The sequence below is a fragment of the Canis lupus genome, chromosome 19 (assembly GCF_003254725.2).
Source record: "Canis lupus dingo isolate Sandy chromosome 19, ASM325472v2, whole genome shotgun sequence".
Lineage (NCBI taxonomy): Eukaryota > Metazoa > Chordata > Mammalia > Carnivora > Canidae > Canis > Canis lupus.
Window position 1 is genome coordinate 21685049 of NC_064261.1, and position 27373 is coordinate 21712421.

At 37.8% G+C, this 27373-nt stretch overlaps 2 protein-coding genes across 6 annotated transcripts in view; both read left to right on the top strand.

Moving 5' to 3' along the window:
* The window catches only part of PLEKHB2 (pleckstrin homology domain containing B2), a 50040-nt gene extending 22887 nt beyond the window's left edge, over nt 1–27153 (top strand). For 3 of the 5 annotated variants that reach the window (XM_049097093.1, XM_049097094.1, XM_049097095.1), the window contains 4 exons: nt 6088–6127; nt 8305–8394; nt 19023–19128; nt 21051–21996. In XM_049097093.1, coding sequence (XP_048953050.1) covers nt 6088–6127; nt 8305–8394; nt 19023–19128; nt 21051–21190 — 376 coding nt within the window. In that variant the 3' untranslated portion in view covers nt 21191–21996. Of the gene's footprint in view, nt 1–6087; nt 6128–8304; nt 8395–19022; nt 19129–21050; nt 21997–24399 lie in introns of those variants that run through there. The other 2 variants (XM_025435945.3, XM_025435946.3) reach the window with 1 other exon arrangement.
* LOC112652421 (signal recognition particle 19 kDa protein-like) lies at nt 6290–7153 on the top strand. The gene has a single exon (XM_035702285.2). The coding sequence runs from the start codon at nt 6358–6360 to the stop codon at nt 6784–6786; it is 429 nt and encodes a 142-aa protein (XP_035558178.1). The 5' UTR covers nt 6290–6357; the 3' UTR covers nt 6787–7153.
* Nucleotides 27154–27373: the final 220 nt, after the last annotated feature.

Below are 27373 nucleotides of genomic sequence, written 5' to 3' on the forward strand. Positions count from 1 at the left end.
AATGAAGGAGAAATCTTTCAGCAGTAAAGAAGTTCAGCTTTAAGCATCGTGTACAAATAGTGATGGCCAAAGAAAGAAATAGAAGATTTTATTGAGATGTATCATTGTTTTTATCCCCAACTCTCAGAAGCAGTAAGGAGGAGTTAAGTCTTGTAAATTTTCAATAATTGTGAGAGGGATGTTAATTAAAAGAATAAGGTGCTTTTTGGGAAAGCTAAGGAAAAACCCTTGGGAATAGGATATCCTTAGGACCTCAGTGGAGAGTGGAAGGTTCCCCTCAGGGTTTGTCATTCCAGAGCCACTGGAAGGGTTCAAAGGTCACAGGAGTAGGATAATTCTGTGGCTGGTGAAGTGAGCCCTAGCATGAGATATTCAAGAGAATATGCTTGGAAGAGTGTAGAAGCCAGGTTTTTCAGAAAGGACTTAGTGCCACAAGAAATTTTATTCTCTCCCATTATTATTCCCTCTGATTAAAGAAAAGTGATTGAGGGTAACATCTAGTCGTCACATTGTTGGGGTGGAGTGAGGTGGAGCTACCAGTTGATGTCAGATTAGGAAGGGTGTCAAGAAGAAATAACACATAGTATATGAAAGCAAATCCAAGTTTTAGGTGTCATTTCCCTTGTTAAACACAAGACACAAAGAAATGGTGTGACAACTATACTGTAAAGGAAAAATAGGAAGGAAAATATAAGAGCCTCCTCATCTGTGGGAAAAGAAAACCCATGAGACAATGGAATTTTCCAAGAATGCTTTCCTGGCTACCAATTTAAAAATATAACCCCCTCCCTTGCATCACACACACACACACACACACACACACACACACACACACACTTAACCATCTAACGAGCTGCTTGTTTATCGTGTTTATCTCTTTTTATTAGAGCATAATCTTCATGAGAGAGAGAATTTATGTTTTTTTGGTGCCCTTTTGCATCTGGGTAACCACGATGGTCCATCATAGGGTATATCTGCCATTCATTTTATAATCTAATGTAAAGGCACAAATCTTGGCTCCCTTCCTTGGGTTACAAGCCCAACTAGAAAATGAATTACTGGCATGAAGGAAGGGCTTGAGAATACTCTCAGAGACAGCAAGGGGAAAAGATTAAAGACTTTAGAGAAAAGATCAGAACTATGTTAGACAAGTTAACAAGTTAAACAAGAGTTTATCAGGAAGATTATTGATGTCTGGAAGGTGCAGAACCCAGGAAGGTAGTTAGAAAGTCAGTGCAAGAAAAATTTTCTGAAATAATAGAAGGGAATTTGCAGACCAAAGTCCATAAGAGACAATATTAAATCCAGATACAATATATTCACAATCCAATAGGATACCCTTTATTTAGTGAAATAAATGACAGTAGTAAAGTGCTTGTAAATCTTTTGCGGAATTTTGCAGCTTTACTGCATTCATTAGAAAACCAGAATGTTTGAAAATAACTCACCTTGAAAATAACTTAGCAAAGCTTTCAACTCAAGGATGTAGTGAAATGACAGTAAAACAGAAAAGGGAGGCACCTGGGTGGCTCAGAGGTTGGGCGGCTTAGTGGTTAAGCATCTGCCTTTGGCTTAGTTCATGATCCTGAGATTGAGTGCTGCTTCTCCCTCTGCCTGTCTGTGCCTCTCCCTCTGTGTCTCATGAATAAATAAATAAAATCTTAAAAAAAAAAAAAACAGAAAAGAAACTGATATAGATGAGAGCAGAAGGATGGGGAGTCATTAAGAAAGGGAAGGGTAAAGGGATGGAGGGAGAACCGGAAATTTGTGAAATTTAAGACTTAGGGTCTAGTTTTTGTGATTGTATATGGGCAGTTAGTAGGAACAGAATTCGTTACAACTTTTTCCCGGGGTCATTTGGCAATACCCACTGAAATATGTTTATATTTCTTGACCCAGCAGTGTAACTTATTGGCATTTGCCCTATAGAAATGTTTACATAAGGGTGCAAAGGTAATGAGAATGTCAATATTAATAGTATATATGACCAGTCCACCGCTAACATATTTAATGGTGACAGGTTGGAAGGTTTCCCACCAAGATTAGGGATAAGACAAAGATTGCCCACTCTTACCACTTCTATTTAATACACCAGAAGTCTTAGATAAAGTAGTTAGGCAAGAAAGAGAAATAAGAGACCTCCAGACTGGAAAGGAAGAAGTAAAATGATCTTTTTATAGATGATTTGATCTCTATATAGAAAACCCTAAAGACTCCACCAAAAAATTGCTAGACCTAATAAATGAGTTCAGTAAAATTACAGAATATAAACCCAACATACAAAAAAAAAAAAAAAAAAAATAAACCCAACATACAAACATCAGTTGCATTTCTGTATACTCACAAGGAACTGTCTGAAAAAGAAACAATCCCATTTGTAATAGCACTAAAAATAATAAAATACTTAATAATAAATTTAACCAAGGAGATGAAAGCTCTGTACACTGAAAATTACAAGACATTGATGAAAGAAATTGAGGATGATACAAATGGGAAAGATATGTGTTTATGGATTGGAAGAATTAATATTGTTAGAATGTTCCTACTCCTCAAGCCATCTGTAAATTCAGTGTAGTTCCCATCAGTTTAAATGCCATTTTTCAAATAGAACAATCTTAAAATTCAAGGGGGAACCACAAAAGACCTTGAATAGCTAGAAAAAGAACAAATTTGGAGACCTCACAATTCCTGATTTCAAACTTTATTACAAAGCTATAGTAATCAAAACAGTGTGGTATAGGCATAAACATAGACACATAGGCCATTGTAACAGAATCAAGAGTCCAGAAATAAACCCATGCGTATATAGTCAATATATATTTTTAAATTTTTATTTATTATTTATTTAAGTAATCTCTACACCCAGCATATGGCTCAAACCCATGACCTGAGATCGAGTGGTGTGCTTTTCTGACTGAGCCAGTTTAGGTGTATTTGATGAGGGAGCCAAGGATACTCAATGATGAAAGGATAAACTATTAAATGATGCTGGGAAAACTGGATAATCCCATGCAAAAGAATGAAATGGGAATGCTAACTTAGACCACTCACACAGATTAGTTCAGAATGATTTAAAAACTTAAATATAAGAAGAGCCTAAACTGTTAAACCACTGGAAGAAAACATAGGGAAAAAGCTCCCTTTTTCTTTTCTAAATTCTTGTAAGTTAACATATAATGCTATATCACTTTGAAGTGTACAATACAGTGATCCAATAATTCTGTACATTACGTAGTGTTCATTGTGATAAATTGTACTTTTAATTATCTTCACCATGTCACCCATATCTCCCACTCACCTCCCCTCTAGCAACCATCCATTTGCATGGTTAAGACTATGCTTTTTGATTTGTCTCTCTCTTTTTTCCTTTGTTCATTTCTTTTATTTCTCAAATTCCTCAAATGAGTGAAATCATATGGTATTTATCTTTCTCTGACTGGCTTATTTTGCTTAGCATACTACTCTCTAGCTCCATCCATGCTGTTGCAAATGGCATGCAAGATGCCATTCTTTATGGCTGAATAATATTCCTGTGTGTGTATACACGTCATATACATACGTGTGTATACATATACATATTTGTATATGCATATACGTAACATTCATGTTTAGACATACATACATACACACACACTACTTTATCCATTTATCTATTGATAGACATTTGGACTGCTATTTGGCCCTGTAAATAATACTGCAGTAAACATAGGGGTGGCATATACCTCTTCAAATAAGTGTTTTCATATTCCTTGGGTAAATATTCAGTAGTGCAATTACTGGATCATAAGGTTCCATTTTTAATTTTTTGAGGAACCTCTGTACTGTTTTCTGTGGTGGTTTCACCAGTTTGCATTCCCACCTTCAGTGCAAGAGGGCTCCTTTTTCACATCTTCACCAACACATATTTTTTGTGTTGATTTTAGTTATTCTGGCAGTTAGGAGCTGATATCTCATTTTGGTTTTGATTTGCATTTCCCCAGTGATGAGTGATGTTGAGCATCTTTTCGGCCATCTGGATGTCTCTTTGGAGAAATGTCTTCATGTCTTCTGCTCTGTTTAATTGGATTATTTGGTTTTTGGGTGTTGAGTTTTAGAAGTTCTTTATATTTTTTGGATACTAACCTATATCAGATCTACCATTTGCAAATATCTTTTCCCATTTGGTAGGTTTTCTTTTAGTTTTGTTGGTTGTTTCCTTTGTTGTGGGGAAGCTTTTACCTTGATGTAGTCCCAATAGTTTATTTTTACTTTTGTATTCCTTGCCTCAGGAGATATATCAAGAAGTTCCTATGGCTGATGGGTCAGAGAAGTTACTGCCTGTATTCTCTTCTTAGGTCCTTAATCCATTTTGAGTTTATTTTTGTGTATCATGTAAGAAAGTAGTAGTTTTGGGGGGAAAGCTCTTTAACATTGGTCTTGGCAATGATTTTTTTTTTGGTATAACTATAGAAGCAAAGGTAAAAGTAAACATGGACTACAGCAAATTGTAAAGCTTCTGCACAGCAAAAGAAACGACAGAAAAATGGAAAGACATCCTATGGAATGGTAGAAGGTATTTGTAAACTATCTACATAATAAGGGCTTAGTATCCAAAATGTATAAGGAACTTGTACAGCTTCATAGCAGAAACCCACAGTTTTATTTCAAAATGGGCAAAGGACTTGAATAATTTTCCAAAGATCTACAAATGGCCAACAGGAAAAGATGCTCAGCATCACTAATCACCAGGGCAATGCAAATCAAAGTCATAATGAGATTACTTCACGTCTCCTAGAATGGCTGTTATTAAAAAGATGAAAGATAAGTGTTTGTGAGAATGTAGAGAAAAGGGAACTCTGGGCACTCTTGGCAGGAATGTAAATTGGTACAAGCCACTATGGATGTATTATGGTGGTTCCTCAAAAAACTACCATATGATCTAGCAGTCTCCCTCTGGATATATGTCTTAGAGGAAACGAAATCATTATCTTGAAGAGATACTTGCACCCACGTGTTCAATGCAGCATTATTCACATTATCCAGGACATGAAACAGCCTCAGCAGTTGTTGATGGATAAATGGTTAAAGAAAATGTGACACACACACACGCGTGCAATATTTAATCGTGAAAAAAAGAAGGAAATTCTGCCTTTTGCAATAGCATGGATGAACCTTGAGGACATTGTGCTAAGTGAAATAAATTAAAGACATACTGTATGTTCTCTCTCACTTTTAGAATCTAAAAAAGCCAAATTTCTAGAAATAGTAGAATGACTGGTGGTTTCCCAGGGCTGTTGGTTGGGGGAAATGGACAGATGTTGGTCAAAGGGTATAAACTTTCAGCTATGTGATGAATAAGTTCTGGGCATCTAATATAGTATGGTGATTATAATGAACAAATGCTTTATTATATACTTGAACAGGTTAAGGGAGTAGATTTCTAATATCACCAGAAAAAAAAAAAACAAAGCAATTATGTGAGGGGATGAAGGTATTAATCTTATTGTTTTATATATATATATATATATGTATATATATATATATGTATATATTTGTTTTATATATATGTATATAAGTTTATATATATATAAAACAAAATGATTATCACAATATATATATGAGATCATCATGTTATATACCTTAAACTTAAATGTTATATGTCAGTTTCTAAAGGTAACCAAAAAAATACCAGCATTATTTTCAGTTACCAAAAAATTGACAATCTAAATCTCATATCATGGAACATTATGTAGCCATTAAAAAACAAATGCAGTAGATCTGTGTGTGTGACCTGAACTGAATAAAGCAAGTTGCAGTATAGTAAGCAGAGTGCATTTTCTATTTACTAAAGAGTGAAGCAAAAACTGTATAGTAATAAGATTATGCTTTAAATATTATATAGTGTATATAGCACAGATATATATTTTTTGTGTATTATGTATTTCTTGTGCATGTCTCAAATGCTTTGAATGAGTCTTGAGGTAAGGGCTGAAGACCTGTTCTTGAAACAAGTGTTTTCAGAAATTTTGATACCAACACAGGCTTGAGAATCATTGAACTAGATGTTGGATTGCTTTATATAAAAACATTCCTTTTTCTTTTCTCTAGAGCCTGGAAATTTACACTCCAGGATTCCAGGATAAACACAGTAAGTTGCTAAAGGCAGTCACCAGAAACGTTTTCATTTAGTCTTGCTGTAACAAATGAGAGCCTAAGGGATTAGGAAAGGAAAATGGGGATGGGTCTCTTGGCCATCTAGCCAAGGCTGAATAGTCATAGCTGGGCAGGGCACCTTTTGCTGATATGAGAGCAAGTTAGATTCTGCCAAACCTTTTAAAAAGGCAAGAGGAGGCCTGCACGCCCCGGTCCCCGGCGGAGATGGCGTGCGCCGCCGTGCGGTCCCTGGCTGAGCAGGACAGGTTCATCTGCATCTACCCCACGTACCTGAACAACAAGAAGACCATCGCCGAGGGCCGGCGCATCCCCATCAGCAAGGCTGTTGAAAATCCTACAGCTACTGAGATTCAAGATGTGTGCTCAGCAGTCGGACTTAATGTATTCCTTGAGAAAAATAAAATGTACTCTAGAGAGTGGAATTGTGATGTTCAGTACAGGGGCAGAGTCTGGGTCCAACTCAAGCAGGAAGACGGCAGCCTCTGTTTCGTACAGTTCCCATCACGTAAGTCAGTAATGTATGCAGCAGAAATGATACCTAAACTAAAAACAAGGACACAAAAAACAGGAGGTGGGGACCAAAGTCTTCAGCAAGGAGAGGGAAGTAAAAAAGGAAAAGGAAAGAAGAAGTGACCGCGTATGGGAGCCACGTCTGGTACTACTGAGAGAGACCATGAACGAAGGCTTCTAATTCAAGAGAAACAGAAGCTTTTTATTTGCATCATTTAACCGAACTATGGACATCTCTGCCTCTCAGCTTCAGCATCAGAGTTGACAGTGAAGTAAATTTGCATCAGAACTTTGCATCTAGCTCTTACGCAGTATAAAAGAAAATTTTGTTTGCTTTTCAACACAGTTTTTGTGGAAGAAAGAAGCATATTTTTAAATGGACAGTGAACTCTACCATAAGTTACTTGAAATCCTGTATCTGTCCTGTGTGTAAACATGTTTTAGATAAATGAGTTTAATTAAAGATTCGAAATGCACATTTTCTTCAACGTCTAGTTAATGAAATAAAATTTGAAACTGGAAAAAAAATAAAAAGGCAAGAGGAGCCCTCTGGATATAGGCAACACTGGTTCAAGTGTTAGCTTCTAGAAATGTCTGTTATCTAGAAATTTTTGCAACACTTTGGGTTCTGTGATCTACAGGGATGGCTCATAAAGGACTGCAGAGTCCTTTCTATCACATAGCATCTCAGCCTTGTGAAACAAGCATTTTTGGAACTTGTACTTGACTCTAGTTCTGCTTCTGAGGTCACTGAGACAGGTAAATCCCATTTGTAGGGGCTTATAATGCCATGCTCGCGTGTGTCAGAATCAAAGCAACTTTTGTGGTCAACATTTTTATTCTTCAGATGGGATTTTTTTCTTTTATCTCTCTAGGAAGAAAAAGTAGAGGAAGCTTATAAAAGAAAGATAATTTGTGCAGGTGGAAAAAGAAAGTACAAAAGACTTAATATCCAAATGTCATTGTTTCCTACTCCTGTTAGTCCAAGATAGTTCCTCCTAAGCCTGTTCTGCAACTCCAGTTACCTTTTCTTTGATAAAAAATCTTCATGGCTGAAATCAGTATTAATGATCCATATAGTTAGAGGTAAGATTCCAAGATGATTCTTTGTATGGAATTTTTTTTTTTTTTTGGTATAGATTTTTTTTTTTTTAAATAGTGCATAGATTTTTCTTTTCACTGGGAAGTAATTTAATGAAGAATTTTTTTTTATTTATTTTTATTTTTTTTATTTTTTTTGAAGAATTTTTTTTTAAATAAAAAAACAGACTGTAGAACAATCTCTGCTATATTTCAGACTGTAGGATTTTTATTCAACAAAAGAGTTGTTGAGAGTGACACATCTTTGAAAAGGCCTGGGTAATGGAGACTCTGTGCCTCCTTGGGCCATGAGAGCTTTGTTCTTGCCTCCTGCAGATGGCTGAAGACGCCCCCCCCCCCCCTCCTGAATTCAAAGGTTACTAGAGTTCAGGGTTGAAAGGGAATGGTGGGGAGATACTTCTGTTCACTGCTTCTCACAGAGCTGTTGTATTTGCTGTTCTAATTTTTAAGAATTTGCTAAATAAAATATATATGCATAGAATCCTAAGAACTTATGGTTGCTTTGTGACAACCTCTTTCATTCTTTGTCTCTTCTCATAGGCTTATGTTGGCTCAGAAGTCCTGTATGATGAAACAACTGTGGCTTCTTCCCCACCTCCTTACACAGCCTATGCCACACCAACCCCTGAGGTAGGGAGCGAATCTTGGCATTTTGGAATCCAAATGAAGGGAAGTTGGGGTCTCTGTGCCACTATCCTTTTATTTTAAGAAATAAATTTTTTAAGAACTCCTTGAGCCAGTAAGAGATTATTTTCTTTCATAAAATTTATAATCTTCATGTTTACATTTTTAAAAGATCTAAAAATGATTCATGTTAATGGTAGTTGCTTTCATAATATGGTATTGATGATTTATGGTTTATACTTAATGATTTACTGGAATTCTCTTTATAATCTGAAAAACTGCTTTAATTTTGAAAAAGAAAACAAACCCAAAACCTTAAAAAATCACATACCAAATACTTTGGGGGTATCTCCTAGTTAGAATTGCCAAATGCTTAGTCCTACATATAGAAGTCTGTTGTGGAAGGTACTTCTGTTTTGTTTTTTTAACTTTTAATTTTGAAATAATTATAGATTTACAGGAAGTTGCAAAAATAATATGTAGAGATCCTATGTACTCTTCACCCAGCTCCCCAGTTGTTACTTGTTAGATAAAATGAAAACCAGGAATGTGAAATGGGCACAATATTTATGTCTGGTTTTGTGTCACTTTATCATATGTATAGATTTGTGTAACCAGCTCCTCTCCTCGGTCAAGATCTAAAACTTCACAAAATCTCCCTTCTACACCCTTACATAGTCCTACCTCCTTCCCTTTCCTAACTCTGTGGTTTGTTCTCTGTCTATATGATTTTGTCATTTCCACAGTGTTACATAAATGGAGTCATACAGCACGTGATCACATGAGTTTTTTTTGAGTTTAGTATTTTCCACTTAGCACAGTGCCCTTAAGACCCATCCAGATTGTTGCATGTGTACCCCATTAAGTATTGAGGGGGCATATTTACCTGTTGGACTTGTCACAGAGTTCTGGCTATTACCAATAAACCTACTGTGAACACTCATCATGTACAGGTTTTTGTACAAACATAAAGTTGATTTCTCTGGAAAAAATGCCTCCAAATGGAATTGCTGGATGGTATGGTAAGTACGTGGTTAGTTTTTTAAAAAGCTAACAAACTGCTTTCCAGAATGACTTTACCATTTCACTTATGAGTATTCTAGTTTCTCTGCATCCTCCCCAGCATTAAGTGGTATCACTGTTTGTTTTATTTTAGCTGTTCTAACAGGTGTTTAAGTCTTAACACCTGTAGTGATCTTACACATTCTGATCTTTTTTTTTGTTTTGTTTTTAAAGATTTTATTTATTCATTCATGAGAGACACAGAGAGAAAGAGAGAGAGGCAGAGACATGGGCAGAGGGAGGAGAAGCAGGCTCCATGTAAGGAGCCTGACACGGGACTCAATCCTGGGACCCTGGGATCATGCCCTGAGCCAAAGGCAGACACTCAACCATGGAGCCAGCCAGGTGTTCCACACATTCAGATCTTAATTTGCGTTTCCCTAATAGCTAGTGATGTTGCCATTTTTTATTACTTGCGATCATATATCCTGTTCAGTAAAATGTCACCTCAGGTTTTTTGCTTGTTTTCTAATTATTATTTTTTTTAACGTTGACTTTTGGAATTCTTATATATGTTTGAGATAGCAGCCCTCTGTCAGATATGTGTTCTGTAGCATGTGTTTTTATTCTCTTAATAATGCCTTTCACAGAATTTTAATTTTCATGCAGTCCAGTTTATCACTTTTTATGGTTTGTGCTTTTGTTGTCACGTTTCACACTTAACCCAGACCAGGTTTCCTAAGGTTTTCTCCTATGTTATTTTTTGAAAGTTTTATAGTCTCAGGACTTACATTTAAGTGTTTTCTTTTTTTTTCATTTAAGTGTTTTCCATTGTGAGTTAATTTTTTTTGTAATGTGTTAGAGTTAAAAGTCTTCTTTTTTTTTTTTTTGGAGTATAGATGTCTAATTGTTCCACTACAATTTGTTAGAAAGACTTTTAGTTCTTTTTGGAATTGCTTTTGCATTTCTGTCACAAATCAGTTGGCTGTATTTGTGTGTGTCCATTTCTGGGGTCTCTGTTCAGTTCTATTGATCTGTGTGTTTTTCTTCCTCTGACACCACACAGACTTGATTACTATAGCTGTATAAAAAGTGTTGAGATTGGGTAGACTGATATCCTACTTTATTCTTCCTTCTCAGAATTCCCTTAACTATACTGGTTCCATTTCCTTTCCATATGAAAGTCTAAATCTACAATAAAATCTTCTTGATAGATTTTGATAGAAATTGTTTTAAACCTATGTATCAGGGGATCCCTGCCTGGCCTAGTGGTTTGGTGCCTGCCTTAGGCCCAAGGCGTGATTCTGGGGTCCTGGGATCGAGTCCTGCGTTGGGCTCCCTGCATGGAGCCTGCTTGTCCCTCTGCCTGTGTCTCTGCCTCTTGTTCTTTCTGTGTCTCTCACGAATAAATAAATAAAATCTTTTAAAAAAAATAAAAAAAAAATAAACCTAAGTATCAGGTTTTTGGGGGGAGAATTGACATCTTTATTATGTTGAGTTTTCCAGTCAATGAATGGACTTTTAGATGCTCTTTGATTTTTTTTTTCACCATTTTGTAGTTTCAATATAAAAATCTTGTACGTTTTGTTAGATTTATACTTTAGTATTTCTTTTTTTTTTAATCTTGTCTATGATATTTTATTTTAAATTTCAATTTCCCCAAGGTTTTTGATTTTTGTTTGTTGATCTTATAGCTTGTGAACTTACTAAGCTCACTTACTGGTTCTAGGAGTATTCTTTTGTACTTCTTTGGGATATGCTACATAGACAACCATGTCATCTACAAATAGAGTTTTACTTCTTCCTTTCCAATCTGTGTGCCTTCTATTTCCTTGCCCTGGTTGGAATTTCTAAGTAAGTTGAGGAAGTTCCCTTCTTTCCTAGTTTTCTGAGAGGGTTGTTTTCTTGTTTTGTTTTGTTGTTTTTTAATCATGAATAGGTGTTGAATTTTGTCAAATACTTTTTCTACATAATTTCATATGGCCATGTGATTTTTTTTTTTAACCTGCTAATATGATCATTGATTTTCAAATACTGAACCAGCCTTGCATCCCTGGAATAAACCTCACTTAGTTGGGTGTATAATTCTTTTCATTTCTTGCTGAATTCTGTCTTTGCTAATATTGTTAAAAATGTTTGCATTTATATTCATGAAGGATATTGATCTGTAGTGGGGTTTTTTTGTACTCTTATTTTGGTATCAGGTAATACTGGATTTATAGAATGAGTTTTGAGAAGTGTTCCCTGCTCTTCTATTTCTTAGAGAGATTATATAGAGTTGGTGTTTCTTATTTAAATGTTTGGCAGAAATCTCCAGTGAGATAGTCTGGGCCTGAAGATTTTTTTGGGGGGTATTTTTAATTACAAATTCTATTTTCTTAATAATTATAGGACTGTTCATCCTCTGTTTCATATTGAGTGGGTTGTAGTAATTTGTACTTTTTGTGGAATTGGTCCTTAGCATATAAGTTGTCTGATTTACATGTGCAACTCTGTTGTTTGGTCAAGAGGCACTTATATTTTCTTGGTGGATTAACTGTATTATAATGTAATGACCCTTTCTGTTTCTTTTGTCTGATGCCTGCTCTGATATTGATATAGCCACTTCTGCGTACTTTTTATTGTTTGCATGCTATCTCTTCCCATCTTTTTTCTTTCAAGCTACATATATCATTACATTTGAAGTGAGTTTCTCATAGGCAGTATGTAATTGGGTCATCTCTCCTTGTATTTATGACAAATTATCTTGTAATTGATATGTTAAGGCGATTTACATTTAATGTAATTTTTGATATGTTAGGTTTAAGTATGCCACTTGTTTTTTGTTTTCCTTTGGTTCTCTTTTTAAAATTTCTCTATGTTCTCTTACGCTTTTTGTGAGTTATTTGAACATGTTTTAAAATTGCATATTTTAAAAAGATTTATTTATTTTAGGGTGGGGAGAAAGAGAGCGGGAGGAGGGGCAGAGTGAGAGAAAGAATCCAAAGCTGACAGAGCTGACGTGGGCTTTATCTCACAGCCCTGAGCTCATGGCCTGAGCCCAAACAAAGAGGGGGCACTTGACGGGATGAGCACTGGGTGTTATTCTGTATGTTGGCAAATTGAACACCAATAAAAAATAAATTTATTATTAAAAAAAAAGAGTTGGATGCTTATTTAACTAACTGAATCACTCAGCTGCCCCAAAAATTGAATTTTAATTTATCTGTAATGTTTCTTGAGTGTATCTCTTTCTATTGCCTTTTTAGTGGTTGCTCTAGTTATTATGTCATTCATATATATGTATTTTTCAAAATCAGGTGTTTACATTTCTTTTATATACGAGAACCACATTAGATGATATTAGAGATTTTGTTTCAGCTGTCAGACTTGTTAGAAAAGTCAAGCTGTGAAGAAAAGTTTATTATATTTACGTGCATTTCTGCTCTGACCATATTTTCTTACCTCCTGATGTTTCAAGATTCCTTTTTTCAATTGTTTACTTTTTGCTTGGTGAACTTCCTTTTGCCATTCTCTTAGGATCAGCTGGTAGCAAATTCTGTTTTCCTTTACCCAAGAATGTCTTGATTTCTTCTCTATTTCTGAGGGATATTTTCACTAGTATAGAAGTCTGACATTTCTTTGGACATTTGGCAAGTGTGTGCTATTTCCTTTGGCCTTCATAGTTTCTGAGGACAAATCTCCTATCATTAAAATTTTTCCCCCATGTAGGTAGTGCATTGTTTCTGGCTACTTTCTTTGTCCTTAGTTTTGAGAATTTGACTATAATGTGTTTTGGTATGGATTTTGCAGGGGCTTATCTTGTTTGGTATTCAGTTTCTTGAATATGTAGATTTTTTTCCCCTAAATTTGGGAAAATTTAGGCCATTATTTCTGGAATGTTTTTTCAGTCCTACCCCTTTTCTCTTTTGAACATAATGACATGGGTGTTAGATATCTCAGATTCTGTTAATTTTTTTTTATTGATCTATTTTCACCAATTTATACTCATGTTTACTAATTCTTTTTCTCTGTCATTTCTGTTATTAAGCTCATTCACTGTATTTTTTTATAGATTTTTTTTCTAAAAGTTTCATTTTTTATATTTTGAAAATATATAAATATGTGTATGTATCTTTACATAGTTTTTCCTGAGATTTTCTGTTTTCGTGGAGACTTTTTAAAATGTATTTCAGACATGTTCATAATTGCTTCTTGAAATATTTTTATGATAGCTGCTTTAAGAACCTTTCTAGATGATTCCAACATCTTTGTCATATTGATCTCTTTTGTTTTATTCATTTTGAAATCTTCCTGATTCTTGATATGATGAATGATTCTTGATCAAAACTTGGACATTTTCAGTATCATAAGACTGAATCTTAACTTAAATCTTGTATTTCAGTGCACTTCCTCCCAATGCTGTTATGGGTGAAGAGACAGTTACTGTGTTGCTGCCATGTAGGGATGGAAGTGTAGGTTCTCCACTAAGCCAAACTCCCAGGGGGTGGGTTTCTTGTCACCTTCTTGTCAGGAGGGTTGGGAATTTAGGCCCTCCTCCAGGTCTCTGCTGATATCAGCCTGTATGGGAATTGGAGGAGTCCTCTTTACTGCTCCCCACTAGCCTCCACTAATATTGTGGTTACTGATGAGCACTTGTTTGCCACTAGGTCTCTGCTGATTGTATCCCACAAGTCTGGAGGGGCATTGTTTGTGCCAGAAAAAGGTGGGAGTTCTGGCTCCTTACATGTTCTCCACTAACACCATGGCATGAGACTAGAGGTGTGTGTGTTGTTTACATCCGGTGGGGATGATATTCTCAGCTCCTTACTTGACCTTCTCTGATATTACTTTGGAACAGGGGCAGGGGTTGCCTTATTGCAGCCAAGTATAGAGAATGGAGGTTTACTTTCTGTACTTGGTATTGCTGGTGGAAGTTGGGGTGGGGCCACAGTTATTTCTGTAGTACTGGATGGGAGTAGAGCAGTTACTGCCTAAAAATGGTCTCTCTTGCCAGATGGCACCTTTCCTCCCAAGGATTTTGGGTAGATAGCAGGCTTTTATTGAGGCCTTTTTGTCTGTACTTAGTGGTTCCTCTCTTCTCCTTTAGCTAGTCTAGGATGTAGGAGCCAAAAAGGAAACCCAGAGAGCTCACCATCTGTCCTTCTTAGGGTCCTGAGGTCCCTTTCAGAGTCTCCTTATGTTTCTTTTATATATTATGTTCAGGATTGTTAGTTATACTTAGCAGGAAGAATAGGGAACATCTACATTTTTGCCATCTTCCAGAAGCTTAACTCCTGTGCTCTGCTTTTATAAGACAACAGGTTTAAACCATGTAGGTATCTGTCTGACAGCAGCAACCTATTCTTCCCTATGTCATATAGTACTTGTCACATGACAACCGGAATTGTAATTGTCTGTACGCGTGTCTGTCCTCCCCTTCCCCCCACCTGCAAGTTTATAAAGAAGGCTGGGCCTTTTGTCTCCAGATTTCCCAGAATATAGTAGTCATTCACTTGGTCAGTGAAAGTTGGGTCCACTGCCCATTTCTGGCAATGCCCATTCATAGATGTCTGTTACTGGAAGATTGCCCAGTCACCTGCTGAGTTCTTAGACCTCAGGGTCTTCCTACCCAGCAACTTTCCTAGTGCTTCATATTCTTCTTCCTGGAACTGCTAAAAATTACTGAAGGGGGTTCTGCTGCTAGGCTGGCTTCCTCGCCTCCCTCAGCCTTCACAGAATTGAAGTGAGTCAGAGCTTTGCTAGGGATTAGACTTTGGCTTAAGGAAATGTTGGACTGGTTTGATTTTCTATTCAGACTACTCAAACTTTCTCCATATTAACTATATGGCTGTTTCATTTTCTTACCATTTGTATGTTCACTGGAGTGGCACTTTTAAAGATTTTATTATTTATTTCAGAGAGAGAAAGAAGATGAGTAGGGGGAAGGACAGAAAGAGAGAATCTCAAGCAGACTGCATTGAGCATGCAGCCCGATGCAGAGCTCCATCTCAGGACCCTGAGATGATGACCTGAGCCAAGATGAAGAGTTGGATGCCTAACCAGCAGAGCTACCCAGGCACTCCCCCAAGTAGCACTTTTAATTTCCTTCAAGAACTTTTCCCCTGCATTTGCAATTTGGCTAATTGCTTGGTGAAGGAGGCCCAGCTTTTGGCCTGTCTTGGCTTTCCATATGCCTTCCTCACTAAGTTTAATCATACCTAGGTTCTGATTTAAAGTGAGAGACAGGCGACTCTTCCTTTCACTTGAACACTTAAATACCATCCCAGGGTTATTAATTGGCCTCATTTCAGAATTGTTAGGTCTTGGAAATAGGAAGGCCTGAATGGGGAGAGGCAGGAACTAGTGGTTAGTGGAGCAGTGAGAACACACAAGATTTATCAATTAAGTTTGCCCATTTTATGTGCATGGTTTGTGGCACACCAAAACAAAGACCTCTGATCAGATTGGTGTAACAAATATAACAATTAAAAAGTTTGAAATATTGTGAGAATTTGCAAAATCTGACACACAGACATGAAATGAGCAAATGCTGTTGGAAAAATGGTGCCAGTACACTTGCTTGATGCAGGGTCGCCACAAACCTCCAACGTGTAAAATTATAGCATCTACAAAGTGTAGTAAAGCAAGGCACAATAAAACAAGGTATGACTATATATCTTTTTGAGTCATGTTTTCATTTTTATCCATTTTTATACCCAGAAGTAGAATTGTTGCATCTTATGGTAGTTCTGTTTTTAATTATTTGAGGAACCTCCATGCTATTTGCCATAGTGGCTACGCTAATTTATGTTCCTGCCAACAGTGCACAGAGTTTCCATTTTTCCACATTCTCACTGCCACTTGTTACTTGTTTTTTGTTTATGTTTTTTGATAGTAGCCATTCTAACAAGTATGAGGTGATTTCTCATTGTGTTTTTGATTTTCATTTCTCTGATGATAAGTGATGTTAAACATTCTTATATTTGTTGGCTGTCTGTGGAAAAATGTCTATTCAGATTCTCTGACCATTTTAGTTTTGTTGTTGTTATTAATGAGTTGTATGACTTTCTTTTATATGTTTTGGATATTAATCCCTTATCAGATAAATGATTTGCAAATATTTTCTCCCATTTAATAGGTTGCCTTTTTTTTTTTTTAAGATTTTATTTATTTATTTATTTATTCATGAGAGGCACACAGAGAGAGGCAGAGACATAGGCAGAGGGAGAAGCAGGCTCCAGGCAGGGAGCCCGATGTGGGACTCATCCTGGAACTTCAGGATCATGCCCTGAGCGAAAGGCAGATGCTTAACCTCTGAGCCACCCAGGCACCCCTAAGTAGGTTGCCTTTTCATTTCATTGACTGTTTCCTTTGCTGTGCAGAAAATTTTTATTTTTTTATTATTAAGTAATTAGGAGGAGGAGGAGCAGAGGGAGAGAGAATCTTAAGAAGGCTCCGTGCCCTGTGCTAAGCCTGATGCGGGGCTTGATCTCATGACCTGAGCCAAGATCAAGAGTTGGCCATTTACAAAAGACATGAACAGAAATCTCACAGAGGAAGACATAGACATGGCCAACATGCACATGAGAAAATGCTCTGCATCACTTGCCATCAGGGAAATACAAATCAAAACCACAATGAGATACCACCTCACACCAGTGAGAATGGGGAAAATTAACAAGGCAGGAAACCACAAATATTGGAGAAGATGCGGAGAAAAGGGAACCCTCTTACACTGTTGGTGGGAATGTGAACTGGTGCAGCTACTCTGGAAAACTGTGTGGAGGTTCCTCAAAGAGCTAAAAATAGACCTGCCCTATGACCCAGCAATTGCACTGTTGGGTATTTACCCCAAAGATACAGATGCAATGAAACGCCGGGACACCTGCACCCCAATGTTTCTAGCAGCAATAGCCACAATAGCCAAACTCTGGAAGGAGCCTCCGTGTCCATCAAAAGATGAATGGATAAAGAAGATGTGGTTTATGTATACAATGGAATATTAGCCATTAGAAATGACAAATACCCACCATTTGCTTCAACGTGGATGGAACTGGAGGGTATTATGCTGAGTGAAGTAAGTCAATTGGAGAAGGACAAACATTACATGTTCTCATTCATTTGGGGAATATAAATAATAGTGAAAGGGAATATAAGGGAAGGGAGAAGAAATGTGTGGGAAATATCAGAAAGGAGGACAGAACATAAAGACTCGTAACTCTGGGAAATGAACTAGGGGTGGTGGGAGGGGAGGGGGCGGGGGGTGGGGGGTAAATGGGTGATGGGCACTGAGGGGGGCACTTGATGGGATGAGCACTGGGTGTTATTCTGTAAGTTGGCAAATTGAACACCAATAAAAGTAAATTTATTATATAAAAAAAAAAGAGTTGGCCATTTAACTGACTGGGCCACCCAGGCACTCCCAGAAGATTTTTAGTTTGATGCAATCCCAATTGTTTATTTTTGTTTTGTTGTCAAATCAAATCAAAATATTGCCAAGACTTATATGGCAGGTGGCTTATTGCCTATGTTTTCTATTACAGTTTTTTGCTTTCAAGTCTTATGTTCAAACCTTTAATCCATTTTGAGTTGATTTTTGTATATGATGTAAGATGATGGCTCAGTTTTATTCTATACATGTGGCTGTCCAGTTTTTCAAACAACATTGGAGAGACTGTCCTTTCCCCATAGTGTATTCTTGGCTCCTTTATCATAGATTAATTGGCCATATGTGTGTGGGTTTATTTCTGGGCTCTCTATTTTGTCCCATTGATCTGTGTGTTTGTATTTATATCAATATCATACAGTTATTACTGTGGCTTTGTCGTATAATTTGAAATTTGGGAGTGGATGCTTCCTGCTTTGTTGCTTTTTTCCTTAAGATTGCTTTGTCTTTTGGGGTTTGCTTTGGCAATTGGGATCTTTTGTGGTTCCATAAAAATTGTATAACTGTTCTGTTTCTGGGGAAAAATGCCATTGGAATTCTGATAGTGATTCCATTGAACCTATAGATTGCCTTGGATAGTTTTGACCTTTTAACTACTCTTATAATCCATGGGCACAGAATGCTTTTTCATTTATTTGTGTTTCCTTCAGGTTTTTTTTTTTTTTCCTTCAGTGTCTTGTGGCTTTCAGGGTACAGGTCTTTCACTTCTTTGGTTAAATTTATTTCTAGGGTTTTGTTGTTGTTTTTGATTAATCATAAATGGAGTTTCTTAATTTGTCATTCTGATAGAAAAGAAACAATAGATTCATATATATTGATTTTGTATCCTGTAACTGTACTGAATTCCTTTTTTTAGTTTATTATTTTTTTTTTGTAGTTTCTCAGTTTTCTTTCATCTGCAAATAGTGACAATTTACTTCCTTCTCAATTTATTTGCCTTTCATTTCTTTTTCTTGCCTGATTGCTCTGGCCAGGACTTTATGATGTTGAATAAAAATGGTAAGAGTGGGCATCTCTTTTTCCTGATCTCAGAGGAAAGCTTTTAACTTTTCACTGCTGAATATGATGTCAGCTGTGGGCTTGTCATCTATGGCCTTTATTATGTTGAGGTACATTCCCTCCCCACCCACTTTGTTGAGAATTTTTATTACAAATTGATGCTGAATTTCAAAATTTTATTTCTGATGGGCCTATTTCTTTTCAGACATATGGCTGTGGTCCATACAGTGGTGCGTACCCACCAGGAACTCAAGTTGTCTATGCTGCAAACGGGCAGGCTTATGCTGTACCCTACCAGTATCCATATGCAGGTAACTCATGCCCACCTTCCATTCCTCAGTTCTCTTCGTTTAGTGGGTAGATCAAGGAGTCCCGAAGGATATGTATTTCTCAGTTTAAGGATAAATGAGCTATGTTTCTGACTATAGAGCACAAATCATTCTGGTACTATGTTTTTTTAAAAAAAAACAAAAAAAAACCCATGTATTTTTACACTCCCTTAGAAAGTTAGAGTAGGCTTTTCAAAACTTCACTATTGTATTTAGATTTGTTCCCGAGGAGAGGATTTGTATTTACTGGTATTCACTTATATTAAGAAGCAACCAAACTAAGAGGCCAGTTTTAAGGGTAACAGTCTCCGTCTCCTGTTTTTCTCTTCCGGTAACATCCTTCAAAAATTATCACTACTCAGGTGATACTCCCTTTTGCAGGTGAAGTAAAGACTTGGAAGGTACTTGTATTTATTCTGGGCTTTTGATGCACTTCTTTCATTGTTCACCTTTCCTGAGAAAGATTATAGATGTGAGTAACTGGCTTGTGTAGGTAGGATAGCTCAAGTCCTGGGTGCACTTTTGGCACTGGGAGGTGTAAGAGAATGCTGGCTATGAGGCTAGAGCCTGCAGTCAGGGTGAGGGGGCTGAGAGCCATGTGACTGATGTACTGAAGATCAAGGTCACACCCAGATGCCTGGAGAGCATAGGAAGTCAGGCAGGAGCAAGTTGCAGTGGACATGGCATGTCAGATCCACATATAAGAGAATGAGCTGGCGAATAGCCTAGAACAAGAACAACAGAGATAGGAAATCTGAGGGGTTTGTGAGCAAATGTAGTGCAGTGGAAGGAGTGGAAGGAGAATCTGTTACCAGAAAGGTTAAGTGGGCACTGATGCTAATGCCAGAGATCACTGGCTCCCGAGTCAAAGTGTCTTTGTCCTTCTAATTATTGGTGGTTACTTTGGTTTCTCATACTTTTAGCGCATGAGGGTTTCTCCGCTCATCTGTTCCTGCAGTCTGATGCAGTTCACTCAACTAGCACGGACTATGAGAGATTCTGCTTGCTTGACTTTTTTTCATGTCAAGTTGAAAACCAATAAATGATGATGCTAGAAAATGAAGTATTTGTTAGTCCTGTGATCTTAGCAGAACTAAGTGAACTTAGTCAGTTCACTCAACTAGCACGGACTATGAGAGATTCTGCTTGCTTGACTTTTTTTCATGTCAAGTTGAAAACCAATAAATGATGATGCTAGAAAATGAAGTATTTGTTAGTCCTGTGATCTTAGCACAACTATTTAACAAAGTATTTGTTAGTCCTGTGATCTTAGCACAAGGTGTGAATTACCTTCCTCATATAAAATAAATTTTTCAGGGATCCCTGGGTGGCACAGCGGTTTGGCGCCTGCCTTTGGCCCAGGGCGCGATCCTGGAGACCCGGGATCAAATCCCATGTCGGGCTCCCGGTGCATGGAGCCTGCTTCTCCCTCTGCCTGTGTCTCTGCCTCTCTCTCTCTCTGTGACTATCATAAATAAATAAATTAAAAAAAAAGATTAAAATAAATTTTTCATCTTTGCAATTTTGTATTTTTGCATTTCTTTTCTCATTTTAAAATTGTATATATTTTGTCATATTCGCTGTTTACTTCCTTTTTTCTTGTTTGCAATTATAGGTACTGCTTTAAACATCTCTGATTTTCTTTTTTATTCCTGTTAAATCTTAGGATACATTTTTTATTTGTGCATATTAATATGTCAAAGAGCATAGACACTTATACTTCTTTTGATACATTGAAATGTATAAAAGTTCTCAAACATGTGAAAGTAGACATGACAGTAGTGTCATGAACTGTCATTTGTCCATTATCAGCTTCAGCTACCACATCATGCCTAATTTTATTTCACTTCTATCTCTTTTTCTCTTCTCTGGATTGTTTTTTTTTTTTTTTTTTTTTTTTTAAGATTTTATTTTATTTATTCATGAGAAACACAGAGCGGAGAGAGAGAGAGGCAGAGACACAGGCAGAGGGAGAAGCAGGCTCCATGCAAGGAGCTTGACATGGGATTTGATCCCGGGTCTCCAGGATCATACCCTGGGCTGAAGGTAGGCACTAAACTGCTGAGCCACCTGGGCTGCCCTCTCTGGATTGTTTTGAGGGAAATCTGGACTTTATAACATTTTATCTGACAGTATGACAATAAATCTTTTTTCTTTTTTTTTAAGATTTCATTTATTCATGAGAGACACAGAGAGAGTGGAAGAGATATAGGCAGAGGGAGAAGCAGGCTCCCTGAGGGGAGCCTGTTGCAGGACTTAATCCCAGGATCCCGGAATCACTCCCTGAGCCAAAGGCAGATGCTCAACCACTGAGCCACCCAGTTGTCCTGACAATAAATCTTGATACCATTTACCCAATTGATTCTCAGAACAGTGTGCCAGTTTCTGACGCCACTTGGAGTTCATGAAACACTGGTTTCTCAGTCGTCCTGAAAGATAGCTTATTGTTGTTAGCTCTAAAAGTTTTGATAGCTTTGTTAGGTCTAAACAGATTGTCAAGTGTGTTTTTTTTTTTTTTAATTTTATTTATTCATGAGAGACAGAGAGAGAAAGAGAGAGAGGCAGAGACACAGGCAGAGGGGGGAAGCAGGCTCCTCCCAAGGAGTCTGATGTGGGACCTGATCCTGGATCCTGGGATTATGCCCTGAGCCAAAGGCAGACGCTCAACCACTGAGTCACCCAGGCATCCTGTCAAGTGGTTTTAATTAACTTTTCTGCGATGACTGGTGAAAATAAACATGGTATAATTATTTATAAATTTGATTTCTTTGCCCATTTATCTTGGAGTTGGTGATGGGTTTTTAAGCCCTAGCCTGACCAAGCCATGAGAGCCAGCCTCTTAATTCAGCTCCCAGACTGGCATAATCTCAGCTGTTTCTTACTGTTTGAAAGAGCAGAAGTTTTGTGCAAGTGCTTATAAAGGGAATTTCTGTAAATCAGATTCTGTCTTTATCATTGACTTGTCTTATACAAAAAGCACTCTCATGTACACCCTCAATATATTTGCTGTAAAGGGCAGAGTCAAGTAGGTGGGCATTCAACATTAGCATTGTGACCAACTAGTAAGTATACTTGCTATAGAGGAGCCGAGTTGGTTTGTGGTCATCCCATAGTAGCATTGTGCTGATAACCAGACAGGAGCTTCTCAGCATTTCTGGATGCTCCAGTGCTTTGCCAACTTCATGACATACTGTTGCCTTTTGTCCTTTTGTCCATGCATAGAGCAGGTTAAAGGTGCTCTCTCTCTCTCTCTTTAAAAATTTTACTTTAATTTCCACACCCAACGTGGGACTCAAACATAGGGCCCCGAGACCAAGAGTTGCATTCTCTACTGTCTGAGCCAGCCAGACACCCCCAAGCCCTTCTCTGTAATATGATTGGAGCCAGTGGTCAGTCAGCCAATGTAAAAAGTACAAAGGGTGCTGTGTACACACTGTAAGTGTTCTGTTTTAATTTACCCACATTAGTGGATGGTTGTTCAGCTGTCTTTTGATGTGGGCTCTAGGTCTTCAAGTTGGCTTCTGTGGTTGGAGTTTTCTGTCTTACAGAGATTGTACTGATGACATTATTGCACTGCAGTTTTCCCTTGGCAAGTACAAATGACAAGTCCATATTTTCTGATTCTTCTATAATTTACTCAGTTCCTTGCTTTGATAGTAATTTGTAAATGTTATCTGCCTTTAGTTTTCCCTAAAGTATCTGATTTAGTAATCCTGGGGAAACAATATCTGCCTGTTTCACATTCACATTTTGGCCATTTATGGAAAACTCAGTTAAATTAGGTAATTATAATAAGCACAACTTGGAAATGTTTCCAGCTGACTTGGGTAAGGACTTCACTCCTTGGTAGGAGCAGAGGTAAGCAGGAGCTGCAGGAGAAGGCTCTCCTGGTCATGTGGTATGGGAGTCCCTTGGTGTGACCTTCTGTGGGAAATGCAGATTTAGATTGTCCAAGGGATCTTTTTAATTAAATCAGCCTACAATTTTTTACTGTCCTATATTTCATAGTTACAGTTGCCTAACTGAAAACTTTAAAATTTTAAGGCTGTGAAAGTAAGTTTTTACAGTTTCCTAACTTTGAGATTTAAACATTGCATAAAAGATTGTTGGTTTCCAGTGCTGTTACCTGTACTTGATCAGCCCATAGGTTTGTAATGGTCTCATTCTACTATATAGCTTTAGGGTTTTCTCCTCTCTTCTCCCCCTCCATTATATTTGAGGCATTAGTGGTCCTGAGCTTACAACTGTAGCCCTAGTGCCTGGGTTTTCATGTCTTAACTGCACTTAACCCCCTGTGTGCCTCACTTTTCCCCATTGGTAAAATGAGGATAATAGTAAACTCCTTTTACAAGGTTGTGAGGATTAAGTGTCAGTACACGTAAATGCTTGTAGTACTCTAAATGCTTAGAGTGATAAACACTTCTAAATGTTAGCCTTTATTTTGCTGTTGGTTTTTATCTGCATGAATACATTACTATTGGATTAGTTTCTAGATCCCTCCCCTAGGGTTGAATTCTTAAGTGAATAGTGGGTCAGGAAGGAAAGTTAACGCTGTTTATATTCGAGTAATTTTAAAGCTGATTAGCTATTAGACAACATAGCTGTGAAGTATAGAACAAATGATACATTCCAGTTGTAAACTTTAATCATGCAAATTAATATTAAACTTGTTTAGTTTGCTTTTTAGAAGTTTTTCCGCTAATATAAGTATTTTCCCCCATAAAGACATGATTAAAAATTAAAAGCAAGTTATATTAGCAGATTTAAGGTATAATTTAAAAATGGTTTGCATGAATATCACGAGACTAATTAGCTTTTAAATGGGTTTTACATATTTACCTTTAGGTGCAGATTCTTGGCTCTTGCCTTGTTGCAGCTTTGTGTATCTCCCACGCTGTCCCCCATCTACCTGTCATCCTCGGGAGTGTAATGTGAAAGGCAGACACTGAAGCTTACAGCTTCATTAGGATCCTGCTGTTTGCAGTGGTTGGGGCTTTGGACTTTGGAAAGTTGAGCACCTTGATTTCCTCTTAGTGCAGTCTTAGAGACCATTACCTTAGCCTTTGGTGGAGGAGAGCTGAGGAGCACCCACTCAGCCACCCCACACCTCTCCAGAGGAAGACGGCACTGAGAGGAGGGACACAGATGCAGGGAGATGTGGCCTCTACCATTTTCAGGATATGCTGTCTTTCTGAGGGAATGTTGGACTTCACAAATTGCTTCTCACAGGTTCTGCTTTTTACTTTTTTTTAGGACTTTATGGACAACAGCCTGCCAACCAAGTCATCATTCAAGAGCGGTATCGAGACAATGACAGTGATCTGGCTCTGGGCATGCTGGCTGGAGCAGCCACGGGCATGGCCTTAGGGTCTCTGTTCTGGGTCTTCTAAAGTCCTTCATATCTGGATTTGCATAGCTTCTGATGCCCTGTGTGCAATACTATAATTTGCAGGGTGTTTCTGTTGGTGATAAATGTTTTTAATAATAGTTTGAATAGTTCTTTTGAAAGTGGTGACATCATAGTTTAATCCATACACTTACTGTAGAGAAGACTTCTGACTTCTGCTTAGCTAAAACATGAACTTTTTGGAGCACTGGTTCATTCCAGGAGTTTCTTTGTAGAACTCCCTGGAAGATCTTATTTTGAACACACCTGTTTTGAAAGGCATTTTCTTTTCAGAGTTAGGTATTAGTGCTTAAGGGACAAGTACTTTACTGTTGTGTTAATAGTATGGTGATGTATGAGTGAGTGTTGTGGAAAGGAGTTGATGCAGTTGCAGTTTCTGTTAAACATCAAATTTACAAGCCTTAGATCAAAACTGGGTGCAAGTAACTTCAGGAATCGTGGGCTGTTAAGCTCTCAGGAATTTCCCTGAGGCAGTGGGGTTGATATTCCCACCATCTATAGGGCCAGTGACTGCTCAGGATGATGGGGGAGGGGCAGCCCTCCCTCCTCCTCCCCTTTAAAATAATGCTTCATTTTAGTCTTTGTTTTCTTGGTACTGATCCTTGGAAAATATCTCACATTAGGAATTGACATAAGCCTCAGAGTTTTTTAGGGCTTTATCCTTTAAAATTTGAAGAAGGCAAAATAATTCCAAATATGTGGAGGTAGATTGACTTTATTCAGAGACATTATGTTTTTAGTGGCTGCTTTGAGTATTTTTATTGCCACCTCAGACTACTTATAGCTTATTTTTCTACTTGTTGAGAAAGTGCTATTAAAAGAATGGTGAGGAAAATGGAATGAGAGCCATAGCTACGATGTTACTGTGTCAGGCTTCCAGGGATTGCACTGTGTAGAGGATGCTCTTTTCTGTCCTTCTGAAGGCTGTTAAAGAGCAGGTGTCTTGTATTGTGCAGGATTGGGGCCTGTAGCTGTCCCCCAAGCACTGAGGTGCATGGAGCCCTGGTGGTAGCATACTGGGGCTCTTGGGACCATGGCTGTGGGGGAGACTCAGGTTATAGATGGGAAATGAGGCCAAAGGACATGAATGACCTGCTGTTGTCAAGATATTACTCAACCTGACTAGGACACCAGCTTTGTTTTTATTCCTGACTCAGGTGTCATAGAGAAGTGTAAACATTTAATTTTGAGCCCCAGCAATGTTTGAAGCCCTGGAAAACCCCATAATACTGCATTTCCGTTATTTATGTGAATTTATAAAGCCCCTGATTAGTCCATTTTACTGTCCTGCATACTTTAGAAAATGTTAGCACAGTAACAGTGCCTGTCCTCGCACTCTCTTGTGGCCCGTTTCCACAAAATACACTCCTAGTACCACAAATTTTATTTTCATTTTCTGTGGCCAGTTACATACATAACTCATGTGTCTTACTGGTCAACTGACTCCATCTCTGAGCAGATTTAAATAGATCTCCACGTGGAAGCATCTGCCACAAATGACCTTTATGGTGACCACAGGCAGGCCTGGTTTCCTGGACAGTTCTGGTGAACTTATGGCCACTGTAGAGTCTGTATCTAGCTGAAAGGAAGTGCACTTGATTGTCATTTCTTTGGATATTTGATACAGCGGAAAATTGCCAGATGATGTGTGACAACGCCAGTTTTGTTGGTTAAAAATGTTGCTTTTATGATTTTACATCCTATATAGTAAGAATGGCTTTATTCAGATTATAGTCATTACTAGAGCTGTATGCTTTACTAACAAAATATTAAGCAGTTTTTAATGTTGAATTGGGGTATTAATTTTGAACTTAGAGTTACTGGAACCACACACTATTGAGTTAGGTCACTGAAATGCCCAGGAAGCAGAGTTCCCAACTGACAGAAGGGGAAGATGTGAACTGAAGTTTAGGCATTTGTGTGTGCACCCTGTTGGCCAGCCCGACTGCGCAGACAGAGTTGAGCCTGGAAATTCACTGTTGCCAGTGACTTGATGCTGATACGAAATGCATAGTGGTTATAAAGATGGGCTGAGATACTTCATTTCCCTGGTCCAGCTTCCAAAGATGTTAACTTTGTGATCTCAATTTAGGTAATCCTAAGTAAAAAAGTTAAGAGGTGGAAGCAGCTTGTTCAGGTGTGAGTAGGCATTTCACTGTCATGTATACCTCTATATAATGTACCTGAAAGAAGTTGGCCACTGACCTTGCACACATGCCAATCTGATCTTTTAATTCCTGGAGTGCACTTCAGAGTCTTAGTAAAGAGAAGGGAGAGACCAGTGGCTGTGTTTCAGATGATCATCCTGAAACAGGCCAGACCAGGACCCCCAGGATGTTTGTACGGTTGAGACAAATGGCCCAGGTATATTTTCTACATTAGTTATGATCTGTTTCATTTTTCTTTCTCCTTCCCAAGTTTATGTAGACACAGGCATGGAATGCAGTTCCATTTTTCACCCCTAGAATTGATCTATTTTCTGATTGCTTCCCTGTCTCTGGTATTCTCTTATGTCCTCAGAACCTGTTTTTCCCTGTATATGCAAATTGTATGTTTATAGGTGAAATGTTAATGCATTAAATGATTAACCTTAAAGCATATTTCATGGTGACTTCTATTTTTTTAATTTATTTAAACTAAAAAATAAAATCCAGCTTGTCCATTTCTCCCACCCCCAACTTCTGACAGCCACTAATATATATATATATTTTAGATTATTTTACAGTAACACACTGTCAGCTATTTCTGCTGCATCATGAGGAATATGAGTGGCACTTACTGAGAATTCCCTAAGTGCTGGGGAATGTGTTATCACATCAG

Coding starts and splice junctions, on each gene's coding strand:
- LOC112652421 (XM_035702285.2), top strand. CDS start 6,358: ATGGCGTGCGCCGCCGTGCGGTCCCTGGCTGAGCAGGACAGGTTCATC.